The following is a 26,598-nucleotide window of genomic DNA, read 5'->3' as shown; positions in this document are numbered from 1 at the left end:
TGGCAGTTTTTAGTTATGTTGCTCACCAAGCAAAAATAATAATATGATTTGTCTGGCAAGAACTTCTCATGGAAATTATTTTTATATTTATAATTAAAGGTGACTTTCTTCAAAGCCTCCTGAAAATAGTTAACAAAGAAATGATACAACTGTAAGAACTTTTCACAATTATGATCAACATGGCAAACTCATGCAGCTCACAGGTTTATGTCAGTACTGCCACTGAAGAAAATCACCTTTAAATTGCATTTAGCCTAGATCCACCAAGTTTTATTCATGAAGGAACAAGGCTTCCTTGGTGTGATGCTGTGTACCAATCTCAGTACTAGACTGCTTGTAAAAAGCTTTTGACCACATTATTAAACTAAAATAAGACACAAGGGACATTACATACATATTGCAATCAGTGAAGCAACAGCAGGTAAGCCTGTCTGGAATACCACAGTCAGGGTTGTATATCCAAAGAAGAGGCACAAAAATCATGGCAAAAACAACAGAAGAGTAAGAGAACTTTTAGAAGACACTGTGAGTGAAAACAGCAAAAACTTTCCAGTTGAACCCCAGTGCCACACTTTTCATTTTAAATCCTACAAAGCCAGCTCTTCTCAGTCTACTCTGCTCACCTCATGAGTCCAGCTGTCTTGTGTGGAGGTGACTTTTCTGCCTGCTTTCCTCTCTGTTTCATGTCAGATAGTCGCTGCCGCATGTTGATGGTCATTTCTGAGCTCAGACGCCAGATGAAGATGCAGCTGAAAGAGGGAAAGATAAGGCTTGGTTTAAGTCTCAGCTCGTTTTATTAACATTATCGATTTCATTTGCAAAGGCAAACAAGAGACCTTCTAAACTGTGGTGGGGAGAGACAAACACAGGAACAGCTTAATGGAAACTCAATCCCATCACAAGCCTCATGACAAAAATGTAAAGCCTGCCTGGCAAAGACTCCTTGTGAACTAGAGCAACTGCACAGACATTTGCACGGGCTCACGTCTTGTCCTGTACCTCTATTCCCCTACCTAACCAGCTGCTGAAGGAAATATCATAACAAGTTACTCCATAGCCAGCAGGATAAATGAAGTCTGGCTCTCTACAGATGTGTTTTACATCCTCTTAGCATCAATTAAGCTGCAGGCTCTGATTGCACCTTCCCCTATGGGCAAGATTTTCCTAAAGTCTCTCCCTCCATCTCATTGATTCTCTGTGGTGTACTAACAGTTAAGCTTATGCAGTCATTCTTTTTACAACCAGGGTAGTTCTTCTATTTTTCTATTCTGACTCTCCCCAGGAAACTTCTAAGGAATGTGATGGAATTTGGTCAATGGATGTTTAAAAAAAGTGTTTAAGAAAGGGAAACAAAGTGTCATCTCACTGGTTTCATTTTCTTCAGAAATCCAGCTTAAAAAAAAAAAATTCCTCATCACATTAGAGAATACTGTATCTCATCTTCAGCTACTAGACAATAAAGCAACCAGTATTTTCTTTAAAATACAACCTCAGTGCTAACTAATTCTTTTCATCTCACCCATCTTTCCTGTCTAGCTGGGTGTATTTACGCTGATGTAGAAACAGGGGTGGTGTTTTTGCTATCACTTATAACATCAGGCTTGCTACTTTGGAATCCAAAGAGTATTTAATCAAGTTCTTCAAGATCTGTCAGTGTCACCCTATTCATCAGTACTCCAATACACAAAGGAATTTTCAATGAGGGGCTTTCCCCTCCTTCCTTGCTAGTTTGTAAAAATTCATTTCCTCTACTATTTTGAACAGTGATCATGAATTTTGGTTTCCTGGACCAGAGGCAAACACCAAAAGCACCAGGATCTTGAATGCCTGCATCTTCTACATTATTATTTTTTTGTTTGTTTCATGAAAGGACATTTTTAAAAGTTTCTTTTTCATGCCACACCAAAAGGAAACAAACAACAACAACAAAACACCATTTCACAAAAAACTGACAAATCACTTCTTGGCCCCAGTCCCTGAGCTTTGTCACACACGAGTGGAACATCACTCCCAGCTACTCAAGTCGCACACAGACACAGAAGCTTCCCATCACCAGTGAATACGTTGTCATCCTTCTCCCCAGCTTTTTAGCCAAGAGAAAGTTGTGAGGCACTGCATCTGGGAACTATGGCAACCTAAGGCAGCCAGCTGCGTCTCCTCCAAAAGCATCTCTCCTGAACATAACAGCAACTATAATCTGCTGCTGAGACAACACTGAAAAGCGGCAAAGAAAATTCGGCAAGCAAATCTAGCTTGTTCATTTACCCCGCCCCCACAGCAATCAAACCTAGAGATAAGCAGCAAACAGCATGAATTTGTAAATGCATTAAATACATTAGCATTCGACAAAAAGCTCTGCATAAGTATGCTTCCACCTACCCCTTTGGGTTTTTTTCTGTTGTTTTTATTTTATTTTATTTTTGAACGTGCAGTATTTTTCTCCCAATCCTTGTGCCCCTCATCTCCATTGTTCTCTTCCCAGTTTCATTCTTTGCACATGCTGCAGCGTGTGATCAGGCTATTTTCCCTGTTCTCCTTCGTAAAAGGCACTTTCTCTGCTCCTTACAGCTAAGTTCTACATGAATCCCTTCCTCACTTCTCAACCTCCTCCTCCACACCCTTGGTGAAGAAAATGACACTCTCTTATGTCAACAAGGGAACATTGCGCTAAATCACATGCAGCACTGGCTACCTCAAAGCTTCCACGTTTCTGGAATTTATCAGAAATTCACAACAAAAGGAGTCTTTATTCTGCAACTTTTCCTTTAATCTATTTACACACATGAAAGATAAAAGGAAAGACAAATTTACTTTTTACTGAAACAAGTAACAACTCCATGCAATTTAAGGTGATATATTTTACATTTTGTAACAATTGACTCTCTAGAACTCTGTTTACAGTTCAGTTGTTTTATTAATAGAAGAGAGAGAGAGAAAGAGAGAATCTGGGTTGCAAAGGCCTTGAAATGGCACTCCAGGAAGCCTTGTTTCTTAAAGGAAAATCTTATTAGTTTCAGCTGATTTAAGCATTCACTGATTCCAGAAGCAAAAGGTCTGCTCACCTCTACAATCATTACATTTGGCATATATTCTGCTTTTCCCTTAGGCTCAGTCTGGATATTATTTAATGTTTTCATGAGCTGATTTGGCTCAATAATCAGCAGGAACCTTAGCTGGGGAGCCAGGGGCTGCTGATTTAGTGACCTGAACCAGCTTAGTGAGGTTCAGCTGCACCACAACTGACTTAGGGGAGCAGGGAAAAGGACCATATGGACAGGAGTGGGAAGACTGGGGACAGGCCTTTCCTTTTTGCTGCTAGACAGGCCCGTTCACATGGTGAAACCTCACACATGGGGGTACCGTAAGAGAAAGTTGTGGCGCCGCTGTTCAGAATATCACAAACTCCATTACACTGCATTATGCTACGGACCTGAGAGTGGTAAAGTAAGAGGTCACATCCCTGTTTCCTTTCCAGCAGGGAATAATAGTACCTACATTCAGAAAACCACAAGAAAAACGTTTCACATAGATGTCTTGCTCTATGGAAGCATCATTTCTGCCAGAGCACATTTCAGATTTAGAACGCCTTGAAGTTTCTTTGGACTTCATAAGACATTCCTCATGAAATAAATCTACCTTCCTTCTGGAGAAACATTAAATTTAGTGTAAAATTGTATGAGCTGGTATCACAAACAAATCCCCCTTACCTGTCACCAGAAACAGAGATCAGATGTTTGCAGTCATTACTGAATTTCATCCCAGTTACAATTTCTGTGTGAAATAAAGCATAATCAATAAACCTTCTTTTAATTATTTCTAAGAGTAGAACAGATCATTAGCCAAATAGAATTTGAATTGCTGTGCTGAACACAGACTGATTAAAGCCAAACACTTCACAGATCGATATGCCCCAATTACCATAACCACCTAAGATTAGAAAGGCTATGCCATGGCAAAATAAGCATACAGACTGAAGTCTCTTCTTGTCTATAACAGAATAACCCCTGCATTACAGGAGCTGAGAGTATATCATAAAGAAATTTAGCATACACTGAAAAAACACAAACTATCTTACACAGTCCATTAACTGTGCAAACAAATATGTGGCCTGACAGGCACACATGTGCATTTGCTTATGTTTTCCAATGCGAAATGCAGTCTGAAAAAAGTTTGAAATGAAATAAACTATGACAATTTCACCCAAATATAACCTAGTCCAAAATACCCACTGGGTAAACTTTGGTGGAGAGGAACCCTCAGAAAGCTTCAACTAGTATCAGACGGTAATATTACAGTCATCAGCAGAAAAATGTGTTTCCACAAGTTTACATGCCCTACCTGAGTGCCCGTACATGGTTGCAACACACTCGCCAGAATAGAAATCAAAGATGGAGAGGTTCTTGTCAGAACAACTGGTGGCAATATAAAGCCCAGAGGGATCAGTTTGCACCTGTTTAGGAGGTAAGAGAAAAACAAAATAGAAAAATCAAAATAAATAAATAAAACCAGAGCTGCCAGACTTTAGTGAAAATTTCAGACTCCAATCCTGAGGAGAGAAACTAACTGAGAAAAAGCATCTTTGATGATGATGTGGTCAAATCTCCTGCATTCACAACTTCGTTGTTTTTTTGTTTAGTTTTGTTTTAAATATACACCAGCACTACACAGCAAATATAGCTACTGTCAGCAAATGCCATGCTTTGTGCTTTGCAGAACTTCGAGGAATCAAGAGTGAAAATGTCTGGTTTTTGAAGAAGCCACTACGCTAAAATAACAATAGCTTTTTTTCTATAATGTTTATTTTGTTGCTGTATCTTTTGCTTCAGATGTCACTGTTTGGGTTCTATTTGCTAAACTTCTATGTATGTTATGACCTCACAACAACATACCAAAAAAGTTTAAATTCCAGAGGCAACTATAATCCCTTGGTTACATAACTGTCCTAAAAACAAACAAAATAATTGAGATTCCCCACTTGAGATACACATGGAAAATAAAGGATAGTAAAAACAAAAAAATGCAGCTTCCAGCAACACTTCACGGTTTGTACTCTGAGAAAGATATAATCAGACACCTGAGCTTACCATCAATTTTTCATTTTCATTACTATGGCTTATAAAAACTGGATAGGAATATAATAGACACAGAGAATGAAAACTTGTTTCTCTTTGTAAAAAAGAAGAGGTGACACTGAACAAAGCTGTTTGCTTTCCACTCCTTTTTTTAACCCAGTTATTTACATCCATCAGTAATACTGCTAAGCCTGTGCAGCTGAACAGAAATATTTGTTCTAGAAAGTATAAAAATATGAAAACGTAAAAATGAGTGAAAACAAAAACAGTGAAGAAGCTTGTTTGGTAACTTAAGCAGAAAGATACTTTGATTTTGTCAATCGGTCTTCCCCCTTTAAAGACATGAATGTAACACTTCCACACACCAATGTGCTAGCATCAATATTAATACTAAATCTTAAACAAGGGAAGCACAGGAAAGTGGCAGAAGCAGGCAAGTTACCCCAAAGCCTGGATACACTCAGCAGCTGTGAAACATGAAAGACTCTGTCTAAACAAAAGTGCTGGGTTTGTCCAGCCCTCCAAGGCTCAGAGAACTTGAGCTTTCCAGAGCAGATGCTACTTAATTTTACCAACTTGTAAAGCCTTGAACTTGCACTTGCCCTCCAGTAATGACATTTCTCAACTCTGATCAACAGGCAACTCCACCTAAAAATCCTATCAACAACAATCAAGAAGGCCAGAATGAGCTCTCTGGAGCAAAAAATTAAAGGACTGAAGTAAGGAGACTAAAGTATTTCCTGATGGACATTGTTGCAGTTCTGCTTGCTTTTGCAGCATGGGACTATGTCTCACAGGGGACAGAGAGAAATTATCTGTAAATTACTTTTTTAAAAAAATTACTTTACTGTCCCTTACGGATGGAGGTAGGAGGAAGCAACAGCAGGATAAGGATAAGCAAAGTAGAGAGCAAGAAAAAAAAAAAAAAAAAAAAAAAAACAACATTGTGTTCAGATTCATATTTCATTTTCTAAGCTCTAATCTACACTCAGAAGAGTAGGAAAAAGGAAAAGGGAAGAAGAAAGAAAACAACTTACTTTAATGAGGGTGCCGTCTTCACCTTGGGATCCCTTGTAAAGCTTCTTCTGCTTTCCACTGCTTATGTTGAAAACCCTGGGGGGAACATTTCACATGAGATACAGGGAACAGGGCCTAACCACAGAAAGTAGAGCTGCAGTCTCTACAAACTATAACCACCAATCAATTAAATGGTTTAAGAAACAACCTTGAAAGTAATGTAAGGACCTAAGACTGGATGATAAAATATCAAGCAGATTATCTGATTTAAAATTCATGTTTGATTCTCAATCAAGAACAAGTATAGTATGCTGGCACTGAAGGGAAGTAGAAAGGGAGGGAGCAAACCTTGCTATGCCTTGTTATGGTTCTTAATGGTTATGTAGCAGGAACAGCTCATAATAAGCTCCAGCCAGTCCACCCTTACTATAAAAATACCTGTGGTTTCTTCATATTAAAAGAAAGGTTTAAGAGAGCAAGACCCTTCATTTACATGAGAATGCAAAAACAAATGACATTGAGCAGTGGCATTGAGCTATGTCCAGAATTCTCAGCATGTCATCCAGATACTACAAGAGACACACAACTACAGAGATTCTCCTTTGCTTTGAAGGCAGAAGCAGACAGGCTGGAGAAATCGATAAAAAGGGAGCAGAGAATGGGCTCCACTTGCGAAAAGACAGCCACAACTAGTTCAGTTCTCCTGCAGTCCCAGCTACTTCACATTACCTCAAAGCTTCTCAATGGACATACTTTTAAAAGTAAAAGTTACCATAGTGCAGAAGTTCTTGCCTCACAGCTCAATAATATGCCAAGGAAGGCACACTTTCTCCAGTAGAAAGGCTTTGCTCTGCAGGGCAAGCCAGCGAGAAGCCGAGAATCCAAGGGACATTACTATATAACTACACTTGTTTGGTTGTTATCAGCAAGGGAAAAAGCAGAGTTCAACCTCAGAGTTTGAGGTGAGACCTCAAATCACTCTGAAAGTGCTGTGGCAAAGAATCAAGAAACAATGATGGGGCTCAGATTGCTCTGGCCAACTCATTTATGATTGCAAGAATATTTTCAAGACAAGAGGTGAAAACTAACCTGATATTACGATCCTGGCAACCAATAGCTGCGTATTTCCAGCTGGGATCCACATCCATGTCATACAGAGTGGTCTTCCTAACAATGTGATGTGTTCGGGTAAATTGAACCCCTTCTCCTGTCTAAGCAAGCAAGTCAAAATCAAGTAGTTAACCCATTATTAAAAACTTCTAAATTCAGACGCTCTCACACAGCCAGCACAAACCAACACTTCCCCCTAACCAGGTGTGCTGGGAGCAGCTGGGACTGGAGGCACAGCAAACTCCTCCCTCCAGCCCATACTCTTTCACTCTTCACAATACTCTTTCATACTCTTCACAATAGCTGGGACAGCAGAAGAAAAGCAGATATCCTGACAGTTCTCTACTTTGAATCTTGCTGAGAGAGGTCAGGCTGGGAGCCCTGCATGCTTCACAGAAATAGTTCTCTGAATGTAATCTCTTGTATTGAGACAGAGTGGGAGACACTGAGGCTGAAACAGCAACAAGCACTTGCAGAATTCTGATATTGCTCTTTAAAGTACTTCTTTTTTGAAGAGATTATTAAAAAAACACACAGCAAGCTGCAATAACTTTACCTTCTGTGCAGTGCGGAAATAGATGCTCTTGTCTGCTCCACAGCTGATCATTCTCACTTTCCCATCATTGGCTGGAACAAAAGGCAGGAGACGATCAAAAGATAAATAGAGATACAAGGTGGAGGAAATGCTTCAACTTATACCACTGCTCATTTATTCCAGATCTGATTAACTAAAACCGACTCCTACCTTAGCAGTATGACACTGCAGCACTACAGAAGCCCTTTCTCGGGGACAAAATCTGATAATGCTCAAAGTGCATGACATCTTAACACAGAGGACTTATGCAACAGATTAGGATGTAATTCTGTCTTTTCCCCCAGTAACATGTTCATGTTCTTATTTTCTGTGTGCCACAGTACTCTGTGGCAATATGACAAGATGAAGGCGGGTCACACTTCAGCTTGTAAGCTGAAAATGGACAATAGGCAATTTTCCATCCTCAAAATCAGTCACATATTTCTTGCTGCCCTTTCTTACTGAAGGGTCAGGATTTCCTTCTTCCCTTAACACTGTTTTGTAACCAATCTATTTCTTCATCAAAGCAGCACCTGAAAAAAATCAATGGAATGAAAATGGATACAATATCACACACTTGAGCTGCACCCACTTACAGCAGGACTGCTTTTAGCTCACAGACTAGCACAATGGCCTGAGCTGCCAGGGCTTTCAGTGTGCCTCCCCCATCTCCTAGTTCAGCTGGCTGCATTCAAGACAGCTCATTGTAAGACAGAGCTGTCAGAGAACTTTTGCTGGCCTTGGAGCCACTTGAGAAAAAGCTTGAAGCACCTCAACAGAGGCTCCCTGAAAGTGCTCCCTGAAGTTTTAGCAAGGTCCTTTTACTTGAGACTTCCATTTGAGAGCTACTTTCAAGGTCAGGTTCTCATCCTTGAACCCCAACTGAGCAATGCTGCAGCAGCACTGCAACCACACCTACACCTGGCCATGTACCCCACTGATCCAAACCCTGGCCCACACACTCAGCTTCCTGATTTGAACTCGAACTTGCCATGCTTCTATAGATTTGCCTAGCAATCGCTGAACTGGGACCAACCTTGCACACCAACTCCAGACTGACCCTGACTTGCTGATTTGTCTTCCTGGCTTGTTCTTGGACCTGTCTCATCACTATGGATTTGTCTGGTGCTCTGGACTGCTAGCTGAATCTATTTACTGTCACTGGACTTAGTCTGCTCCACCCTGTTTAGGTACTGTAGGACTTTCCCATTGCCAGTGAGGCCACTAGCTCTGCCAGCCTTCCTGTCACCCTTGACTACGGGCTCCTCTTCCCCTGCAGATCAGCCAGTCCTTGTTGCTCACTGACAACAGCACACCACACTGCACTGATGTCTTTGACCACCAGAAGCAACAGTGCTGGGGATGCAGTGTGCTCCATTATCATGAATGCAAAACTTCACACTGGTTTGCAATGACAAATTTACTTGTGACTGGTTAATCCCAAAATATTTTTCTGGGGTTTAAGTTTTTTTTTTTTTAGGATGACTGTTCCACAGTAGTCCTTACTAAGAAAAGGGTATAACCATCTGACATCGGTTAAAGGGAGTAAATCATTATAGAAAACAGATTTCTAAAGAAATTCTTGGGGATTCAATCAGGAGAAGTTTTTTCAATGAAGAAAGAGAAGGAAAAAAGAGATGGGAAAGAGAGGCACCTTCTGCTAGGACTATAGCTACAGATGACAAAAAAAGCATCAGCAACTTCAGCCTGACCTACTTTTAGTATTTAAGCAGTTCAATTTATTTCACAGACACAACTATGTCCACTGGGACAACAGCTGTGTTTAAATCCAACGTTGAAGGGAGGTTGCAATTATCTACCTGCAAACTTCACAGCAGTAATGGAAGAAGAATGCTCATCCAGGGTCTGCTGCAGGCTGTAGTCCTTTCCAGCATCCAAGACATGAATCAATCTATCCCGACTGGCTGAGGCTAAGAGCTTTAACCCTGTAAGAAAGTTAAAAAGAGGGCAAGACCATTACTGAAAATCCAGTTGCTCTTCCAGTCACCATTTTAAAACAGCTTCTTAATTCATCTTAGAAACAAAACATACTGTAGCAAACTGCAGGGATGGACACTAAGAAATGCCCTCGAATTTCATACCACAATAGCAGACAGAACAAGTTTCAATCTTAACCTACAATATTCCAAGGAACAGTACACGAAAGATGCCTTTTTCAAAGTCTCAGTCTACTAGCCCAGTGCTATAAGCCTGCTCCCAAATCCGTTGAAGTTTCTGACATACCATGGCTGGACATTCTGACTTGCTCAACACTACATTCATATGCAAAAGGGAAGGACCTCCAGTGCATTTACCTGTGTCAGGTTTGGAGTACTCCAGACATAGGATCTCAGAGTCATGGGCTTCCACCTTCAGCATTTCCTGCAGAGACTGCAACTCATATATCCTAAGACATAACACGGCTGATTTTAGTATGCTTAATAAAACCAGCAAAATCTGGTTTTGATTCTCATGCCTGCCCAGCCCTCACCCTGCACAAGAAGTTACATGGGATTACCTGAGAGTGCCTATCCTGTCCCCTGAGGCCAGGTGCTCCCCACTGGGACTCACGCAGACAGTGCGTATCCCCACCTTCGTGTCCATCACTTGTGTGTCAGCTTTGTCTGCAGTTCCTCCTGAGTTGTAATCTGTGTCCAGAAGTACCTGAGTGTTGTCATCTACATAGATGATTTTCATCAAGTCCTGGGAATACAATAAACCCAGAAAAATATTAACTAGATACAAAATATTAAAGTGAAGTTAGAAACATGGCTCCTGGCCCACATATAAACTTCACTGGCAGTAATTCTGTAATTGGTGGTAACTTTTAGCTAGGAGCAAACATTCAGTCCCTTCATATTGCAGCATGAAAGTTTCACAGCTGTGTTTCACAACCACCATTTGCAAAGGATTACCCTTTAGGCTGGAAACTATTAGCATCTCCTGCACAACAAAAAAGCTCTGGGATTAGTGATTACAATGTAGTAGAGGACACAGCGGGAACCTGAAAGACTTCTGAGCATCATCCAAGTCAGCCCATGCCTTTTGAGAGGAGTTCAAAAGAAGGAGCTTTTTCCACCATGAGCACATTGCTGAGAACAGGCAGGTCAGGGCTGCTGTGCCCAAAGATCTTCCAACACAACTGACAGCAGAAGCAAATGTCCATAAGCAATCACTGTACTGGATGAGTATCCTCACCCTTAGTATAGATGAAGTGAGGGTAAAATTTTCCTCATTAATTCTCTCAAGTCTCTGCCTCATTTAATAGACCTTTCCCAAATGAATCTCCAAGTGGTTACACAATACAGAGATTGGGAAAAATAAAAGCAGCCCTCCTGAAGCACATGACATGAACTGTTTTGGAAAAGACTAAGCTTGGTGAATCCTTGGGTGATTTATGGAAAAAACAATAGTACCCAGGGCCATTTCAGACAAGCTGTCTTTACATCTGTTATTCCCATTACGTTTCTTCAGGTCGATAGATTTTACTAGACTTGTGCTCTACTTCCAGAGAACCCTGTCTTGAGTTAGAGGTCCAGAGAAGTCTGGGCCTTAACTTGGGAATACTTATGCATAAAAAAGAGCAACCCCAAGAGCAAGGAGGTGACCAAACCCTGGGATCTTACATTGCTGAGGATGTTGCGGTGCAGTGCTGTGCCATGAATGTTGGAGCTCTCAGTGTTCCACAGACGAATGGTGTTGTCAGAGGAGCAGGTGATGAAAGAACCAGGGGGGAGGCATGACTGATTGTTGTCCTTCACCTCTGGATACATCTAAAGGCAGGTAAAAGCAACCTCTGAATGAATGTGTCCTGCACTGGCATCCTAGATACCAGAAGCAAGTTTCAAAACAGAGTAAAAGGAAAGAGCTGTCCTCTCTGCTTTGTAAAGGTGAGAGCCAGACAGGAGTTCTCCTAAGGAAACCCTGTTTCTAAACCACAGCTTCATATTCACTTCAAACAAATGCTGACTGAGCTTCCCTGAATGTAGAACATCCCTTTAAGAAGCCTGCAATAAGCCAGCATTCTTTGCTCCTAATGGTTCAAAGAGCACCTCAAAGACCATGCAACAACACTGCACTGTTGTCTGAGAATTTCAAGTACTATTGTGGATTTATAAACCATGAGGAAAGGGACATAAGTGATTAATAAATAAAAAAGAGTCCTCAACCTCTTCACACTTCCTTTCCACTTTTCCTCTTCCTTATAACTGTTAGGATATATATCAACATATTATCAATTGCATTTTTTCCTATATCTCCTTATCCTTCCCTCTCAAGGGAACTACAACTTCCCTCTCAAAGTCAACTAGACAGACTGGAAGACAATAACCACTTGGGAAGCTAATGCAGGATGTACTGGTAAATAGGTTAATGAAGACCTGAGCTGAGATCTTATCACTTGTTTCATTCCTTTGCCTTTGGAGCACTTGCTCACCACAGACCTCAAACGCCTTTTTCTGAGGTCAGCAGTAAACACGTGTATTGGTGAAAGAAGCTCTTCCATCCAGCTTTATCTTTTTCTGTCCCTTCTGTCACCTCTCACCTTTTAGTGGTGATATTAATATTTTTTTCCCAGTAACACACTGCAATTAAAACATTTGGTCAGCACCTGCAGTGCAGCCAAAGGACTGCCTCCAGCTCCAACCCAAGGCCCATAACAACCACAGTAACCACAGAAAGAAAATTGAGTCAACTCTTTCTCTCCACTTTAAGTGAGAGATATTCAAATATATATATATATATATATATATATATATATTCAAATATACAAATATTCAAATTTGGCAGCTCTTCAGATGACTTCCCCAACCACCACTCACAACCCAGACTTGTATCTGTGGACAATGTTCCCTGTCTATCTTTACCTCAACGTTCCACACACAGGAAGAGTGGTACAAAGCAGAGTACACCTTGCCCACTTTCTTCGGGTCTTTGACATCCCACACATACAGGCTGTGGTCATTGTATACACAGGAGAGCCACTGGTTGGTGGGGTCAAACGTCAAGGCAATGGTGTCCGGATACTTTGCATCAGCCATACCGGAAAAAAGACGACTGCAAAGAGAGAACAACAACCTGCTTAACTTGGGCTCTCCTGGGGTCTGAGCAAGGAGGTCGAGCATGGGCGCTCAGATTTGCTGCAGGGATCTGGTTCGATGAACAATACAGTATGGAGTACACATGTAGAGTGAGTAGCTGGCTGGGAAGGCCTGTCAGTTGAACAAGCAAAGTCCCAAGGGAAAAAAGAAAATCCCATAGCAAAAGGCATTCTCCTTACCATTCAACCCAGAGTCCCACCACAGACAGGCATTTTGCTCTCCCTGAATGACCACCAGAGACAACACTTGATCATCACTGGAGGTCATCATCATTTACCACTGCATAACCAAGCGGTAAAATCCAAGTCAAGCAATCTCAAAAGAAAGGGGAAGATGGAGGAATAACTTTTGATGTGTGCTACCTTCTGTTTACTGATTGCAGGAACTGCTCTTGTGCAGCACCAAGGGGAAGCATGCTGCTACTTAAAATACAGAAGCACAACAGCACAATGAACAAGGGAATGATTCATTTCAGCTGCCACTTGTCTGACATGCTTCCCTTCCACCCCTGCCCAGCACAAAGGCCAGCTTGGGGCTGCTTGGAGCACTCGTGAGATCACAGAATCACAGAATTGAGGGGGTTGGAAGGGACCTCAGAAGATCATCAGGTCCAACCCCCCTGCCAAAGCAGGTTCCTTAGATGGGCAACTGCAGATGGGCACAGTCCTTTCTAGGCAGGCAGGTTCTCTGAAGCAAACTTAAATACAGAGGGATTCTGTAGAAGAAGGAAACACTCTTTTTCCCAGGTTGTAACACGATTGTGCCAATGTGAACCCTGTATTTCCTCAACAGGGGTCTTCCATTAAGTGCTGCTGCCATACACATAGAGAAGGAGCTATTCTCTTGATCTGAGGTGAACACACCCATCTCACAATGCTGCTAACGGTACTGAATAATGTACCAAAGTGTTAGGGTGTTGAGATCAGGCAATTTAAAAGGACTGATGGAGATGCAGGGATGAGGGCCAAAATGAATCCAAGTACACTGGACAATTGGAGCCATGCTTCTCCAAGTGAAAAACTTTGAGGGCTAAGAGTGCAGCCCAGACCCTATCAAAAAATCAAGTCATGAATACAGTTGTGGGCAGTTGTGGACAACCAGCATCCCACAGAAAGGCTCTGGCATTTGTGGGAATATAAAGATTCCTGTGTTTTCAAGCTTTTTGGAAGTAATAAAAAAAATGTTAAGATTGTAATCAACCTTAAAAATGCATGTTTAAGAATCACATGAATGTTTCTACTTGACTGATGGATGAGAGCAGCAGACAGTACTTTTAAATGGTCTGTGTATGCAATTGCTTGGCTTAGCACCACCAGAAACCAGTAAAACTTTAAACTGAAATAGTTCTTTTTCCAGCTTCATTATTGGATTATCATTCCACAGATACTCTGGAGAAGGGCTATGCAATGTACTGTTTGAACTTTTTACCTCAAGTTCCCAATAGAAGTTTAGAGAAAACATGCTGAGACACTCAAGAAAAAAAAAAAATAGTATCTCTCTGTAGATGCTGGAACTCCAGATATCCACTAGAACGAAAGCTGGTGGATTCATACACCTTTGGATTCCTTTCCCCACTAGGAACAGCAGTGGAAAAGAGGCAACAGAAGAAAACTGGGAAACTGTCCATCTCAGAAGGTGAGAAATTGAGAGCCAAGGCAGAAGATACTGGGGCAATGGAGGAAAACAAGACAACAAAGTACAAGATTGAGGGAAGAGAAATCCTGAGGGAAATAGTAGGAGATTCGGGTTGATAAAAGATTGCAACAGAGCCTTTGAAAAGATACCATACAAAAGCCTGGGCATCTGTTAACAATGTAAGTTGCTACAGAGAGTCTTCAGCCCTTACACCAGCAATAACCAAAAAATGTGCCACGGGTACAGAAGCAACTGAAGTGTGCCGCAGCATCCCGTACCCTCTCTGCCTGCTTGCTCAGAGTAAACCAAAATCAAAAAGCCACCAGACAGGAGCAATTCCATGGAGATGAGGAAGAAGACGTGCTGTGTAATCTAGCAACCAGCTTTGGGCTTTAGCCCAGCCATGCCAGGCAACGCTGTTAGAACTTGGGAAGATCAGCCATACACTGCCAATTCTAGTCCATAAAAAGAGCACAATCCAGATGGCAAAAGCCTGGGGAACAGTTTTAACCCACACAAGCCTCCCCTGCCCCCTTCAGTCCTCTCCACAGTACCTGGCCTCAGTCACACTTGCGATGTCTGTTCCCAGGAAATGCGGCTTCGGCAGCGTGGTGACAAAGTGAAGGTTCAGAGGGTTAAAAATCCGCACAGTGCCATCAGCGCAGCCACAGAAGATGTAATCATGATTCACGGAGATGCAGTTTGCCACAGTGGTCTGAAGAGGACAGAGTACAAGGCTTGTGAGCAATGCACTTTCACTGCAAAGGTCACCAAACACGCAACAGAGAGAGAGAACAGCAAATTGACAGACAAAGGAATCATGGTCAGAGAAGTGAAGTGAACTCAAGCCCTCTGGGACTAAGAAAAAGGCTAAAAATCCAGGTTTCTTTCCTGAGGAGCTTCCACCTGAATCATATTCTGAACATTGTTTTTTGTTCCTCTGTTACATTCAGTATCACTATCAGGCAAGCAGCACCTCTCCCTGTACTAGTGCACCAATACATTACCTGTCCAAGGGGACAAGAAAAAAAAAAAAAAAAAAGAAAAAAATGTTCTCCCCCCTTCCAATGGGATCTCTACAAATGGCAGAAAATGGTAAAAATGGACTGTGACGATACGGGGATGAGTTCAATGCAAAACTGTTTTCCAACTTACTGTGAAGCTGTCTGTATTCTGAGCGAGAGTGAAAGGCAGAGTTTAGAGAAGAAAGGAAAGAAAAGAAGAGGCATTTCACTTGAGAGAAAGCATGGAAAGATTTTTGCCTTGGTTTTAATGCATTGGATTCTTTCAGGTGAGCATCTTACATCCAAGTGACATGAAAATAAGCCCTGTAAAATTTCAACTACAGGCCAACCCGGTATTTTAGAATAGCCAAACCCACTACCTACTACCTAGGGAACCTGTATGTGAGACACACAAGCCAGGTTAGACGTTGCAGAGGGGGTAGAAATCAGAATCTTTCAAATACTCCTACTTAAGCAGGCCAACTAAGGAAGGACAATAGAGGAGTTGCCAAAGCTAATTCAGGACGTTGCTTGTCCAGAAGGGCAGTTACTGTAACACTGAGACTTGAGAATGAAAAAGTCTCAATGATTAATAAAATCCCCCTGCCAAGAAGCAGTGCCATTTTGTCTGGCTTTCCAACCAGAGTAAGTCACAAAGTGTCAGAGGCCCAATGACTCTTACTGCTGGTGGCCAGCTTGTGCTGAGTGCCCTTTATTATTTGTTGTTCCTGCTCTGCTTCAGCAGGCATGAATATTACAGGACAGACAGAACAAAACTCACCCTCAGCTCCACCCACTTGTCCAACAGTCTCTTTTCATTGAATTCACACAGCAGGCCTGAGGATGTGATACAGAAGGTGCTGTCAGCTTTTTTGCCCCTTCCACATGCCACGTCTGCAAAGAAGTTGTTCCTTAACTCTCCAAGCAATCCTGAGCGACCTAGCAAAGGTACTGTAGCATTGACCTACCAATAAAAAAAATAGTTTGTTAGAAACAGTGAGGCACTCCAGGCAGACAGACTTATTTTTAAGAACAACAAGCCTTAAGTGCTGAAGAACCTCAAAGAAAGGGAACTGCAAACAACCTACAAGGAAACGTAGTGACACATTTTACTTGCTGCAGACCCACTGGTTGCATAGTGTACTGAGACCATCAATGGAACAGAATATGACTAGTGTCACCAAAGATCAGCATAAAAAACATACAACCCAGAGACAGCAGAACCCCCCACAGGAAAACCCACCTTTTTTCATGGCCAATCTGTGATTTATACCAAACGCCAACAGGTGGTCCACGCATGAAGTAGGACCACCTGTTCATAAGCACTCAGAAAAATGAGCATACATGGATTCTGTCCCCCAGAGAAGACGAGGACAGCTAAAAGGTTAAACGCTTTAGCTGAAACTTCAGAAATAACACTCACAACCTCTTGAGATGCTCATACCAATATCAAACAGCTCTCCCTACTTCTGTGCTGCAAGGAGCTCAATAACTGCAGCTCTTTTCTATTTTTTCTCCTTTGGAATATGTGACTACTAAAGAACAAGCATGATTGGATGCAGCCCCAGCAGCCATGCGTCTGCTTCAGCACAGGGTAAAACAAGCACATGGTGCCTCTGCAGCATGCATTTGCTACCATCCTACAGGGAGATTAAAACCTGAGAGCCAGGTGTGGAGGGCTGCTCCTGAACCCCAGCAAAATCAAAGAATTCCCAGTTCCCACAGCTTACTGAGGCAAAATCCACCCTGCCATAAGACAGAAGTGCTTGTTCACAGCTTGACCTCAATACGCTCTTTCTCACCTTGGAGGTTTTGCTATCATCCAGGTACCAGAACTTGATGTGCCGATTTCCAGCAGTGACGAAGTAACTGCAGTCCTCTGAGAATGACACAGCTGTCACCTTACTCGAGACTTTGTTGGCTGCCACTACAATGTTTTTCTGGAAACATAATCATTTAGATAGCTTAATTTCTTTGCTCAGAAGAAAAGGAAACTCATTTCAGTTACAGGCATATTCTCATTACAAGTGCTGCAGCAGGGAAAAGATGAGACCCAAACCTATTCACTCTTGAATACAACCTCCCCAGCAGAAGCTGGGAGCACTGATTTGGCAGATAGCACATTTATATTCAATTCCACATCCGCATTATCTGGGACTGAGAAATCAGCAGTCACTAGTGACTGCAGGAACTGGCATCTGAGCCTCGACTCGCTGGTTGCACAATCACAGGGAGCTCAAAGCAAACCCATTTCCCTTTCTAAACAGAAAGGCACACTGTAGGCGAGCACAAGGAGGAGCTCTCCCAGCCTCCAGGCAGCAGTGTAGGTAAGGCACTCAAGATAAGGAACTGATATTTTCCATAAGGAAAACAGCACTGGTTCCTCCATAAATTCTCCCTTCTGTTTAAAGGCAGAAAGCTTTATAGAAAGACCCAGAACACAAAAAGCCCACGCCTGTACTAGAAGATACAAAGCAAAATTTGCTGCACCTCTCTGTGCATTTCAAAAGGTCAAAAGTTTAGGAAAACGAAAAGAAAATGGACTGTGGCAATGATAGGGACACAGAAAGGGAATGGACATTGTCCAAGCAGAACAGGCAGACAACAGGAGCTCATTGTCCCCAGGACCAGCTCTCAGTTTTCCTCCTCCCCATCTTTCCCCAGGGAGGAGTGGTAGAAGTTTGAATTTTTAAAAAATATATATTTTTTATTTTTTTTTCACAAAGCCACCTATATGCAGTCCCCCACATGCTTTGCATTATGTTAATCTTGGAGTTTCTACTTTCATTCGCATAACTTGAAAGAACCAGAAGACTGAGCACTCAATTTCCAACCCTGACACACATGCTTAAAGCATCACCACGCAGGTCAGCCATACAAAATAATAGAAAGGCCAAACTTCAGCTCATGTAAGAGAACTAAATTAAGGCATAGGAAATGTGATGAAGAGGGTAACAAACTAAATAAGTGGACTTATAAGCTGCATCACATGAAATTTAACAGATTCACTAAAGTGTGTTTTTTAAAACACATCTTTTAGAGAGGTTTACTGCACCTGAAGAGGTGGCAGGAGCTGATCCAAAACATAAATGCTTAGCTTTTACTAATGCAGAAGGCTCTAAGCCTGTCTGTAAATGTGTGTTTTTTTTGTTGTTTTGTTTTCAATATAAACAACACATACTTGAATGTTTTTTAATGGATAAGACAAAGGCATTATTTCCACAGAATGTTGCTTCAACCCAATGGCAGACAGCGTGGCCTCCATCACCTTTCTTTAAATTCCCATTCCAAATCATCAAGGAAGGAATTGAAGCAATACAGATGCTGACACAACAAAAGCAAAATGAGCCAAGGGCATCCACTACACCAACAAAGAATCCCTGGTTGATGAGAGTTTCCTTCCTCAACCTCATAAATCAGCTTTCTAACAAACCTCTAAAAAAGCACGAGGCTTTGACAAAGTTTCAGAGCCCAGGCTTTCCTGACAGGACAGCAAGATGTCACGCGTCTCCAAGTCTGGTGAATATCCCTGCACTGAAGTGATTTAGACCATCCCTAAGGGACCATAGCTTTCTCTCATGTCCAAGCTTGTCTGCATCTATAAGTGTCAAAAAAAAACAAACACAGAAAAGGGCAGAAAGCAAGGCAGAACTGAAATAGCTTAATGACAGACTGCCCACTCTTTTTAATTTAACAACTCTGTGGTCCATTCAACCTCCTGAAGAACTTACCTTCCACGACCACACGTTGACAATCATGTCATGCTGGTACCCCACTGACACAATGTACTTGGAGCTGGGGGAGAATGCCACGCAGGCCACCCCGTACTTGTGCTCCTGCAGCTCGGCCACCTGGGTTCTCTCAGCAACATCCCACACCCGCACAGCCGGCATGTGTCCGCTCTGGAGGGGAGAAGAACACACACAGAACAGGAAACATAACTCCTGAGGGCAGTTCTGACAGATTCAAGCATACATAAGTGGGGGGGCTTGGAAAAAGATGTGTAGTTGCTGGAATCACAGCAGGGTGAGGTGAGACTTGAGTTCCTTTCAAATCTTTAAAGCCCAAGTTGAGGCTGCCAACCTAATGAGCATATGCATTTCAACAGGTGTCTGAAGGTGCTAAGACTACCTCCCTTGCTTTAATCCTTTTCTTACCCTCCTCAGAGAACACCCAAAGATTATAACACTACCTTTCATGTACATCCCTGATATATGTGAAGGGAATTCACAGCCAGTTTCTGAAAAGGATTACGTGACATTGCATCTCTGGACTCAGTGCAATGAAAGGCCCTAACACTACATGGACATTGGAGATCCCAAACGAGGTCATGCCATACAAAAACATGATGTGACTGTTCAATTATCACACACTACTTCAAGGAGGCATATTGGAGACTAACAGTACCATTTCTGTCACAAGGGTAACACGTGAATGCATGCTGCCTGAAAGAACATGGGCAAGGCAGTACCAGAGAAAGGCATTGAGAGAATAATGTCCTTTGTTTTTATGTTTGTTCTCAAAAGAAAGAGAAGCTCACAGACTTCAGAAATGCCAAGTCAGCACCTTCTGCCAGACAATTCCATTTTTTTTCCTTAGTTATTTGTTATTAATGCAAAATAAAACAAGAAGCAGAAGATGAGCTGAAATGTTGGCCAAGAATGTGCCTGATGAGCAAATCCTAGTCAAAAGCCTATCATGATTTCACGTTGTAATCTGTCAAAACGGTAGCTTGCCTGATAACATTTCCATGGCAACATGGCAAAATGGTACCTTTCCTGAGCAGGGTTAAGTCATTTGACTGTGTGGGAGAGGCAACTCCGATCACAAGAAGGAGAAATCAAATCCTTAGCAACTCAGAACTGTGAATGTTTAATTGTCTTGTCCGAAAGCTTTGCCAAGCAACTGCTTGTAGCCCAGAAGGGTGCTATGGTCAGATTTTGCTGCAGTTAGTGCAGTTCTCCTGCACAGCAGAGCTCAGGTCTCAAGCTGGCTGTCAAGATGCTACAGTGAGCTAAATCAGCTACTCTTTCAAGCAATTACTGTACTTAAACAAATGCATATGTGTGTATATAAATATATATACATATTTCCTAACATCTTAGCATAAACCTGTGGACCTTAAGAAATTGAATTCATATTCAGTCATATAGTAAATGTTCACCAAAAGCAAGCAATGCGTCATCCCCACGCATGAGCAATTTATGCCTCCATAGGGAGAAAAAAAAAATTAATTTTCCTTTGTATTGAAATATTCAAAAGACATTTGATGTGTATAGCATGCCAAGGACAAATCTCAGTGCTCTCCTTCCTGAAAAGCCAGTCGTGCAGGAAGCTAAGTTGCTAAGAGGCAGAATTAGCATGAGGCTGCTAAAAGCGAGTTTGACAAAGTGAACTCAGTAAGCATTTCCCTGGGGGACCACCCACAGGACCAAGCAAGAAGAGGAAGAGGCTGCTGACACCGGCAGGGGACACCACTCCACCAAGTTCGAACTCAAATGTCAGGCATGTGGGAGGATACAAAAAGAGAAATGGCCTTACAGTAGGGCAAGAGGAGACATGTTTTGCAACAAGGCACAAAAAAAAAAAAAAAAACACACCAACTTTCAAGTATAACTGGAAAAGCTTTTTTTTTTTTTTTTTGTTTTTTGTTTAATCAAAACTTGCCCTTTGTCCCAGTGAAGTATCAAACTGGAAAGCTTGGGTTGTCAGTAAGAACAATATCCATTTCATTTTTCACCTCTTTTCCTACCTCACATGGAAAGAATAGAGCAGCAGAGAGGTACAAAAAGAGAGCTTTCTGTTTTTTTTTTTTAAATTTATTTACTTACATACACATAAAAGAAAATTACATATAAAATTATAAGTTGTTTATTTTTAAAAACTTCTAGAATATAAGGAGCAATTAAAAACAAATTACAGTATAAAATCTTGTGCTTTCACTAAAAAGTTAACAACAAAATCTGATGGAAAATCCATGTTTTTCTGTTTTTTTGTGTGTGTGTCAAGGTAGCCTCCATCCCAAAACACTACTGTTTCTATCGCTGGCCTGATCCATGCAGGATTCAGGCTAGGGAGCTACCCAGTGGCATGACAACTGCATCACAGTGACTGCTCCAGGGCCCTCTGGAGTGAACAGCCTCCTTCTTGACAGGGCTGTGATATACTTCTCTGTGGCTGAAGCTCAGGAGGGGACATGTTTCACACATGCTCACTCCCCATGTCTTACAGAGGCACAGAGACTAATGATAACTTATTATTAATCACACACAAGAGCAAACTGAGCCCAACCATAAGGGGGACAGGCAACATTTCTGTGGATTTCTAACATCCAGCAATTCCAAACTCATGACACACAGTCCATGTTCTGAACTTCTCATGCACAATAGACATGCGGTGGAGTCATCCTTATTCTCCCCATTAGGCATGTTTGAAAAGAAGAAGTAATTGTCGCCCCCAGCCAAACATACAATGCCAAACCACAGGCACCAGCATCTTCTGTCACTATTCCTAAAGCTTCAATCCACATGCACTTTTCACTTTTTCCACAACACTATTCAGCTTCAGCTACTTCCTGAAATCCTGAAGGAACAATGATAAACTCTGTCAAAGGACCATCCAAGTACTCTTCACTAGGCTAGAGTAGAGCCATGCTGTGTGCTCTTTCACTTATTTTCACCCTATCTTCAGGTCACAGAAGCCACTCCAGACGATCTGTCCCACAAGCCGATGAAAGAAAACACACTAAGAAACTGCAAGCAGGAATCCAGAGCCACCCATAATCCAGCTGGTCCACCCAAAGGTACAACACTAAAAGAGATTTCTGTGTAAAGGCAACTCACTGGCTTGTTTTTTATAACACTCTCTACCATGCTTCAAAATGTGCTGGACAAGGTGTGTCTCCTCTCACACTTACCTCTCCTGTAACCAAATATTTTCCATCTGGAGAGAAAGCAAGTGCTGTAATTGTTTTCCTAAAACAGAGAAAATGACACTCAGAAACATTTCCAACATGTGATTTCATTTCAATACATCATGACTGGGGAGTAGGCTGGGACAAACTGGAAAGAGGCTCAAATCACATGTAATAGCCTGACATAATAGTTTTCTTTTACCAGACGTCTTAACACTTGCCCTGGTGATTCCCTGGTGCTTAAGTCTCTAGCAGCATGCCTACAGCACTGGAAAAGCTCCAGAAGTCAAGGTTTATCTTCATATTTATGTCTTTATTCCAGATGCAGGACCACGTCCCAGTCCTGGCTCCAATAATGAGGAAATAGTTTCAGGTTAAAAAAAATAATCGTAAAGATACCATGGAGTTCTTGCAAGAGTCCTCCCATGTCATGCCTGCTAAAGTTCCTCATGAGGCCATAACGTTTCTGAGCCATTGCCTCATCAATAACAGCACCCCACATTAGAAGGAGCTAGAGTCAAGCCAGCAGGCAGCCTCTCCCCGAGGCAATCCTCACTGAGAGGGGATTTAGCTGGAGCAACAATTCCCACTTTGTTCAAGCCATAAAAACCTTGAAATTCATCTCCCACAGAAAGCAAGAAAGCTTGAAACTTCACTCACCTGGAACTGTTCAGAATATGGTGTTGCTTATTTTTTCTAGGGTTGAACAGCACAACAACACACCTAGGTGCAGGAAACAGAAGAACAACGTAAGTATTTGTATAAAGAAAAAAAAAAAAAAAAAAAAAGCACCATCCTTGCTGGCAGAGCAGCAGCATGAGCAGCCCCAAAAAGCTGTTCCATACGCCAACCTCATAGGCTGAGCTGTGCTTAACTGGAAAGTGGAAAGGAAGAATTGTAAGTCTCTCCCATGTTGAGGTACACCGTGTGCTAGTATCATAAATAATTGTCTCTTGCATCTGCGAGCCCTGAGTCTCTGATTCCTCAAGCTGGATGGAAAGATTAATCATGAAAGTCTAGGCAATGGCCCTAATGGATTAGGTTCCCTGCCATAAACATGACCCTATGTACTGAGCACCAAACCATCACGTCTAGACCAGTGCAAAGATGTCAGGATGAAGGAAAGAGGTGCTCTTTCAGAAAAGCCCCGGGTTGGGATGAGGAGCTGCACCTTGTCCATAACACTAGAGAGGACAGAAAGCTGTTGAGTATAGCATGAGAGGTGGCTGGCCAGTTCAGAAGGGGAAAACCATGATGCCAAAACTCATTGACCTGAGGGACATATCTGAATAAACAACTTGCTTAGGGACTCTGCATAAATCTCTATTACTTGCTTCTGCAGCTCATCTGAAACTCCTGGTAAGCAATAGGTTGCTCCATCAGGAGCAAACCAGTCACTGGCTGGGAGGGGTGTGAAGGAGAAGAGGCTCCTCTTCCCCACAGATCTTTCCAATAGCTTGTTGCCTTGGTGTCTCAGCCCACCACAAGCAGCCTGGAGCATTCCCAGGCCCCGCATCTTCCCCACTCTCCACAAACACTTAGCACAATTTCAAAAATCCTCACGTAACAGCATTTGTCTTGGCTTGTAGAACAGAGCAGTAGCCAGTGGATATGAAAAAAAAACAAAACACCCCCACACACAAGGCCCTTCCTGCTCCCGCCTAAAAGCATAAAAGAAAGGGAAAATTGGCCTCAGGCAGAACAGCAATTGCTCTAATGACTTGGTGCCCTATCTCTCACTTCACCTCTAAAATAGAAATCGTGGCTTTTGTCTCTCGCTCTGTATGTGCACGCTGCCAGAGCTTGGAGGCCCAGCTCCTCCTGCTGCAGCGGTGCCAGCAGAGCACTGAAGGATGCCTCAGCCCCGCTGCCAGCAGCCCTCACTGCTGGGGACTTCACTCACATCACCGTCACGCTGGGGCTCACCCACGACGTATGCCAGGCCACAGACAGCAGTCACAGGAGAAACACGGCAGGGAGAAGTTGTAGAGCTGGCCTGAAGCAGCCAAGCAGAAAGGCAAAAGCTGGGCCATCGCAGGAGCCAACTTTTGATGCAGGCTGCAAACCTGTGCCTGGGCAGCACGGCGCTGTGCTCACCAGCACCGGGTCCTCCTGGCCCCTCTCCGTGCTGCTGGCAGTGCTCAGGGCGAGCAGCGCTGCAGGCACGGCTCGGGTTTGACAGGGCCTCACCTGGGCTGGCAGGTGTGCATTTTGAGATGGAAAAGAGAAGAGGAAGGAGCACTGACACACCAAGGCCTCACGCTCACAGCCCTTGGCTGAAGCTACCATGCTCCACTAACATCACTAGCTCGAAGCAGACACTGTCAGAGGGTACCAAAGCCTGAACCTCCACATCACCAACCAGTCACAAGAAATGCCCCCCAGTCAGACTGTTCTACATTTCCACCCATGCCCCACACTAAAGTCATAAAAGCACCAAACTTTCCTAATGGTTAAGTCAGACAGCCATGACCGGAGACACAAACTTGTGGAGGAGCAGTGAAAGTGTAAAGCAGGAGCCCATTCAGGCTGGGACTGAGCCTTCCACTCTTTTTACCCTGCAGAACCAAACTGGGAAGTTTCAAGTCAAAGCTATGCTATTTACTTCTGAAGGATTAGTGTAAAGAAGCAGGTGGTTTGTGATCCATTAACGAGTCAGGGGAGGTTAAGCCTTGCAAATCACAAGATATGAAATAGGAAGTTAGCAGATGTGAGAATCCATCTAATCCCAAGCCTTCCGCTAAGCAGAAAAGCAAAGTCAAACTCCATTCTGTGAAGTTGGATATGTTTAATGGACCAAAATCCTGCTGGGTTATAACAGTGACGATTTTTGCTCACAATAAGCTTCAAAGAAAGCATTAGAAAGAATCAAGGAAAGACACGACATCCTGTCAGATACCTTCCTATGCATCCTGCACAAAAAAAAAAAGGGCTTCAGAGAAGTGAACGCAGTCTAAAAACACAGGAAAGATGCAAAAAACAAGCCACGGTCTTCAAACCAGGCAAGCAAACAAACCACTTCCTAGAATAGTATAGTGAAACACTAAGGGCTTTGCCCTGAGTAACTTACACAGCAGAGCCTTTGACCACTTACAATTATGAGTTTTAGTTTGAATGTGCTCCAGAGCTGGCTGTCTCCCTGCCAGCCTGCCTTCCTGCTGGCTTCCTCGCCCCTTCTTAGCTCCCAGCAAAGACCAGGCCCCATGGGGGAGGTGAGGACCCCCAGCTCACCCACGAACTGCCAAAGCACCGCAGCAGCCACACAGGCGCTAGTCCCACAGCAGCAGGCACAGGCATGGATATTTTAACTCTGTCCTAACACACCTATGTCAGATTCACTGAGTCAGACTCATAATGAACAAGCCCTATCTGGAAGGGAAAAAGAAAAATTCAGTGACTCCTTACGAGTCTGCAAGCATTGATTTATGCCACAAAAAGGTCACTTTAACCCATATGTTTACAGAAACAAGATTGCAAGTGCTTATATTGAGTTGTAAACCATATTTGCTAATATATTATGGCCTTGTATACCAGTAAAGTTATTTGGCTAGGCTCAACTAGTCTTTTCAGCTTGCTTTCTTAAATGAGCTGCTACCCAACAAAAGCTACCCCACTGCTCTGCTGGTTTTCCACCATCACCCTCCCGTCTGCCATACACAGGAGCAATGACGATGCCAGGCAGCTCCAAGAGATGCTTGTTCAGCAGGATGGCAGCCACGAGCCACACACCTCACGGCAGGGCACAGGCACTGTTCTGGGAGTCAGCAGCACCTGACTTGGAAAACTGGCTCCGTCTCAAAATGCACAGGAAGGCGTGTAGTCGTGGAGAGCACATCTCAAAGCATAGAAGTTAACTACTTTCACCATTTTAACCACTTCTGAGAGTTCAGGGCAACCTCGATGCCTGCTCAGACACTTGCAGCTCAGCTCGGCATGGCAGCTCCTCCACCCCACGCAGCCAGCAAGTGATTCTTCAGCAGAACCTGCAGCAGTTCCCCAAACGAGGTAGCTCAGAGCCCATGGGGATGCTGGGTGTGCTGTTTTAGCAAGGTAAATTGGTCTAGCAAAATACAGGGAATGGGGACAGGGAATGGTCAGATCTTTGACCCACCTATTCAATGCTTCCTCCAACTTCATTATGGCTACCAAGCCCTCAGGAGACTCAAAGTACCTA

The 26,598-nt window shown here is 42.8% G+C and overlaps 1 protein-coding gene across 4 annotated transcripts in view; it reads right to left on the bottom strand.

Moving 5' to 3' along the window:
* Positions 1-26,598, bottom strand: part of MAPKBP1 (mitogen-activated protein kinase binding protein 1) — a 94,727-nt gene that overhangs the window by 23,342 nt on the left and 44,787 nt on the right. For all 4 annotated transcript variants that reach the window (XM_032187804.1, XM_032187806.1, XM_032187807.1 and 1 more), the window contains exons 4-20: positions 23,085-23,147; positions 22,428-22,485; positions 19,243-19,413; positions 17,314-17,451; positions 16,293-16,475; positions 15,062-15,222; positions 12,639-12,828; positions 11,400-11,546; positions 10,292-10,476; positions 10,089-10,180; positions 9,594-9,719; positions 7,756-7,826; positions 7,179-7,300; positions 6,110-6,185; positions 4,339-4,450; positions 3,708-3,771; positions 624-749 (exon numbers count right to left, since the gene is read on the bottom strand). In XM_032187804.1, the coding sequence (XP_032043695.1) occupies positions 624-749; positions 3,708-3,771; positions 4,339-4,450; positions 6,110-6,185; positions 7,179-7,300; positions 7,756-7,826; positions 9,594-9,719; positions 10,089-10,180; positions 10,292-10,476; positions 11,400-11,546; positions 12,639-12,828; positions 15,062-15,222; positions 16,293-16,475; positions 17,314-17,451; positions 19,243-19,413; positions 22,428-22,485; positions 23,085-23,147 (2,085 nt within the window). The remainder of the gene's footprint in view (positions 1-623; positions 750-3,707; positions 3,772-4,338; positions 4,451-6,109; positions 6,186-7,178; positions 7,301-7,755; positions 7,827-9,593; positions 9,720-10,088; positions 10,181-10,291; positions 10,477-11,399; positions 11,547-12,638; positions 12,829-15,061; positions 15,223-16,292; positions 16,476-17,313; positions 17,452-19,242; positions 19,414-22,427; positions 22,486-23,084; positions 23,148-26,598) is intronic.

Source organism: Aythya fuligula, chromosome 5 (assembly GCF_009819795.1).
Source record: "Aythya fuligula isolate bAytFul2 chromosome 5, bAytFul2.pri, whole genome shotgun sequence".
NCBI classification, from domain to species: domain Eukaryota; kingdom Metazoa; phylum Chordata; class Aves; order Anseriformes; family Anatidae; genus Aythya; species Aythya fuligula.
The sequence above is the reverse complement of the archived record's forward strand: the minus strand, read 5'-3'. Positions and strand labels throughout refer to the sequence as shown.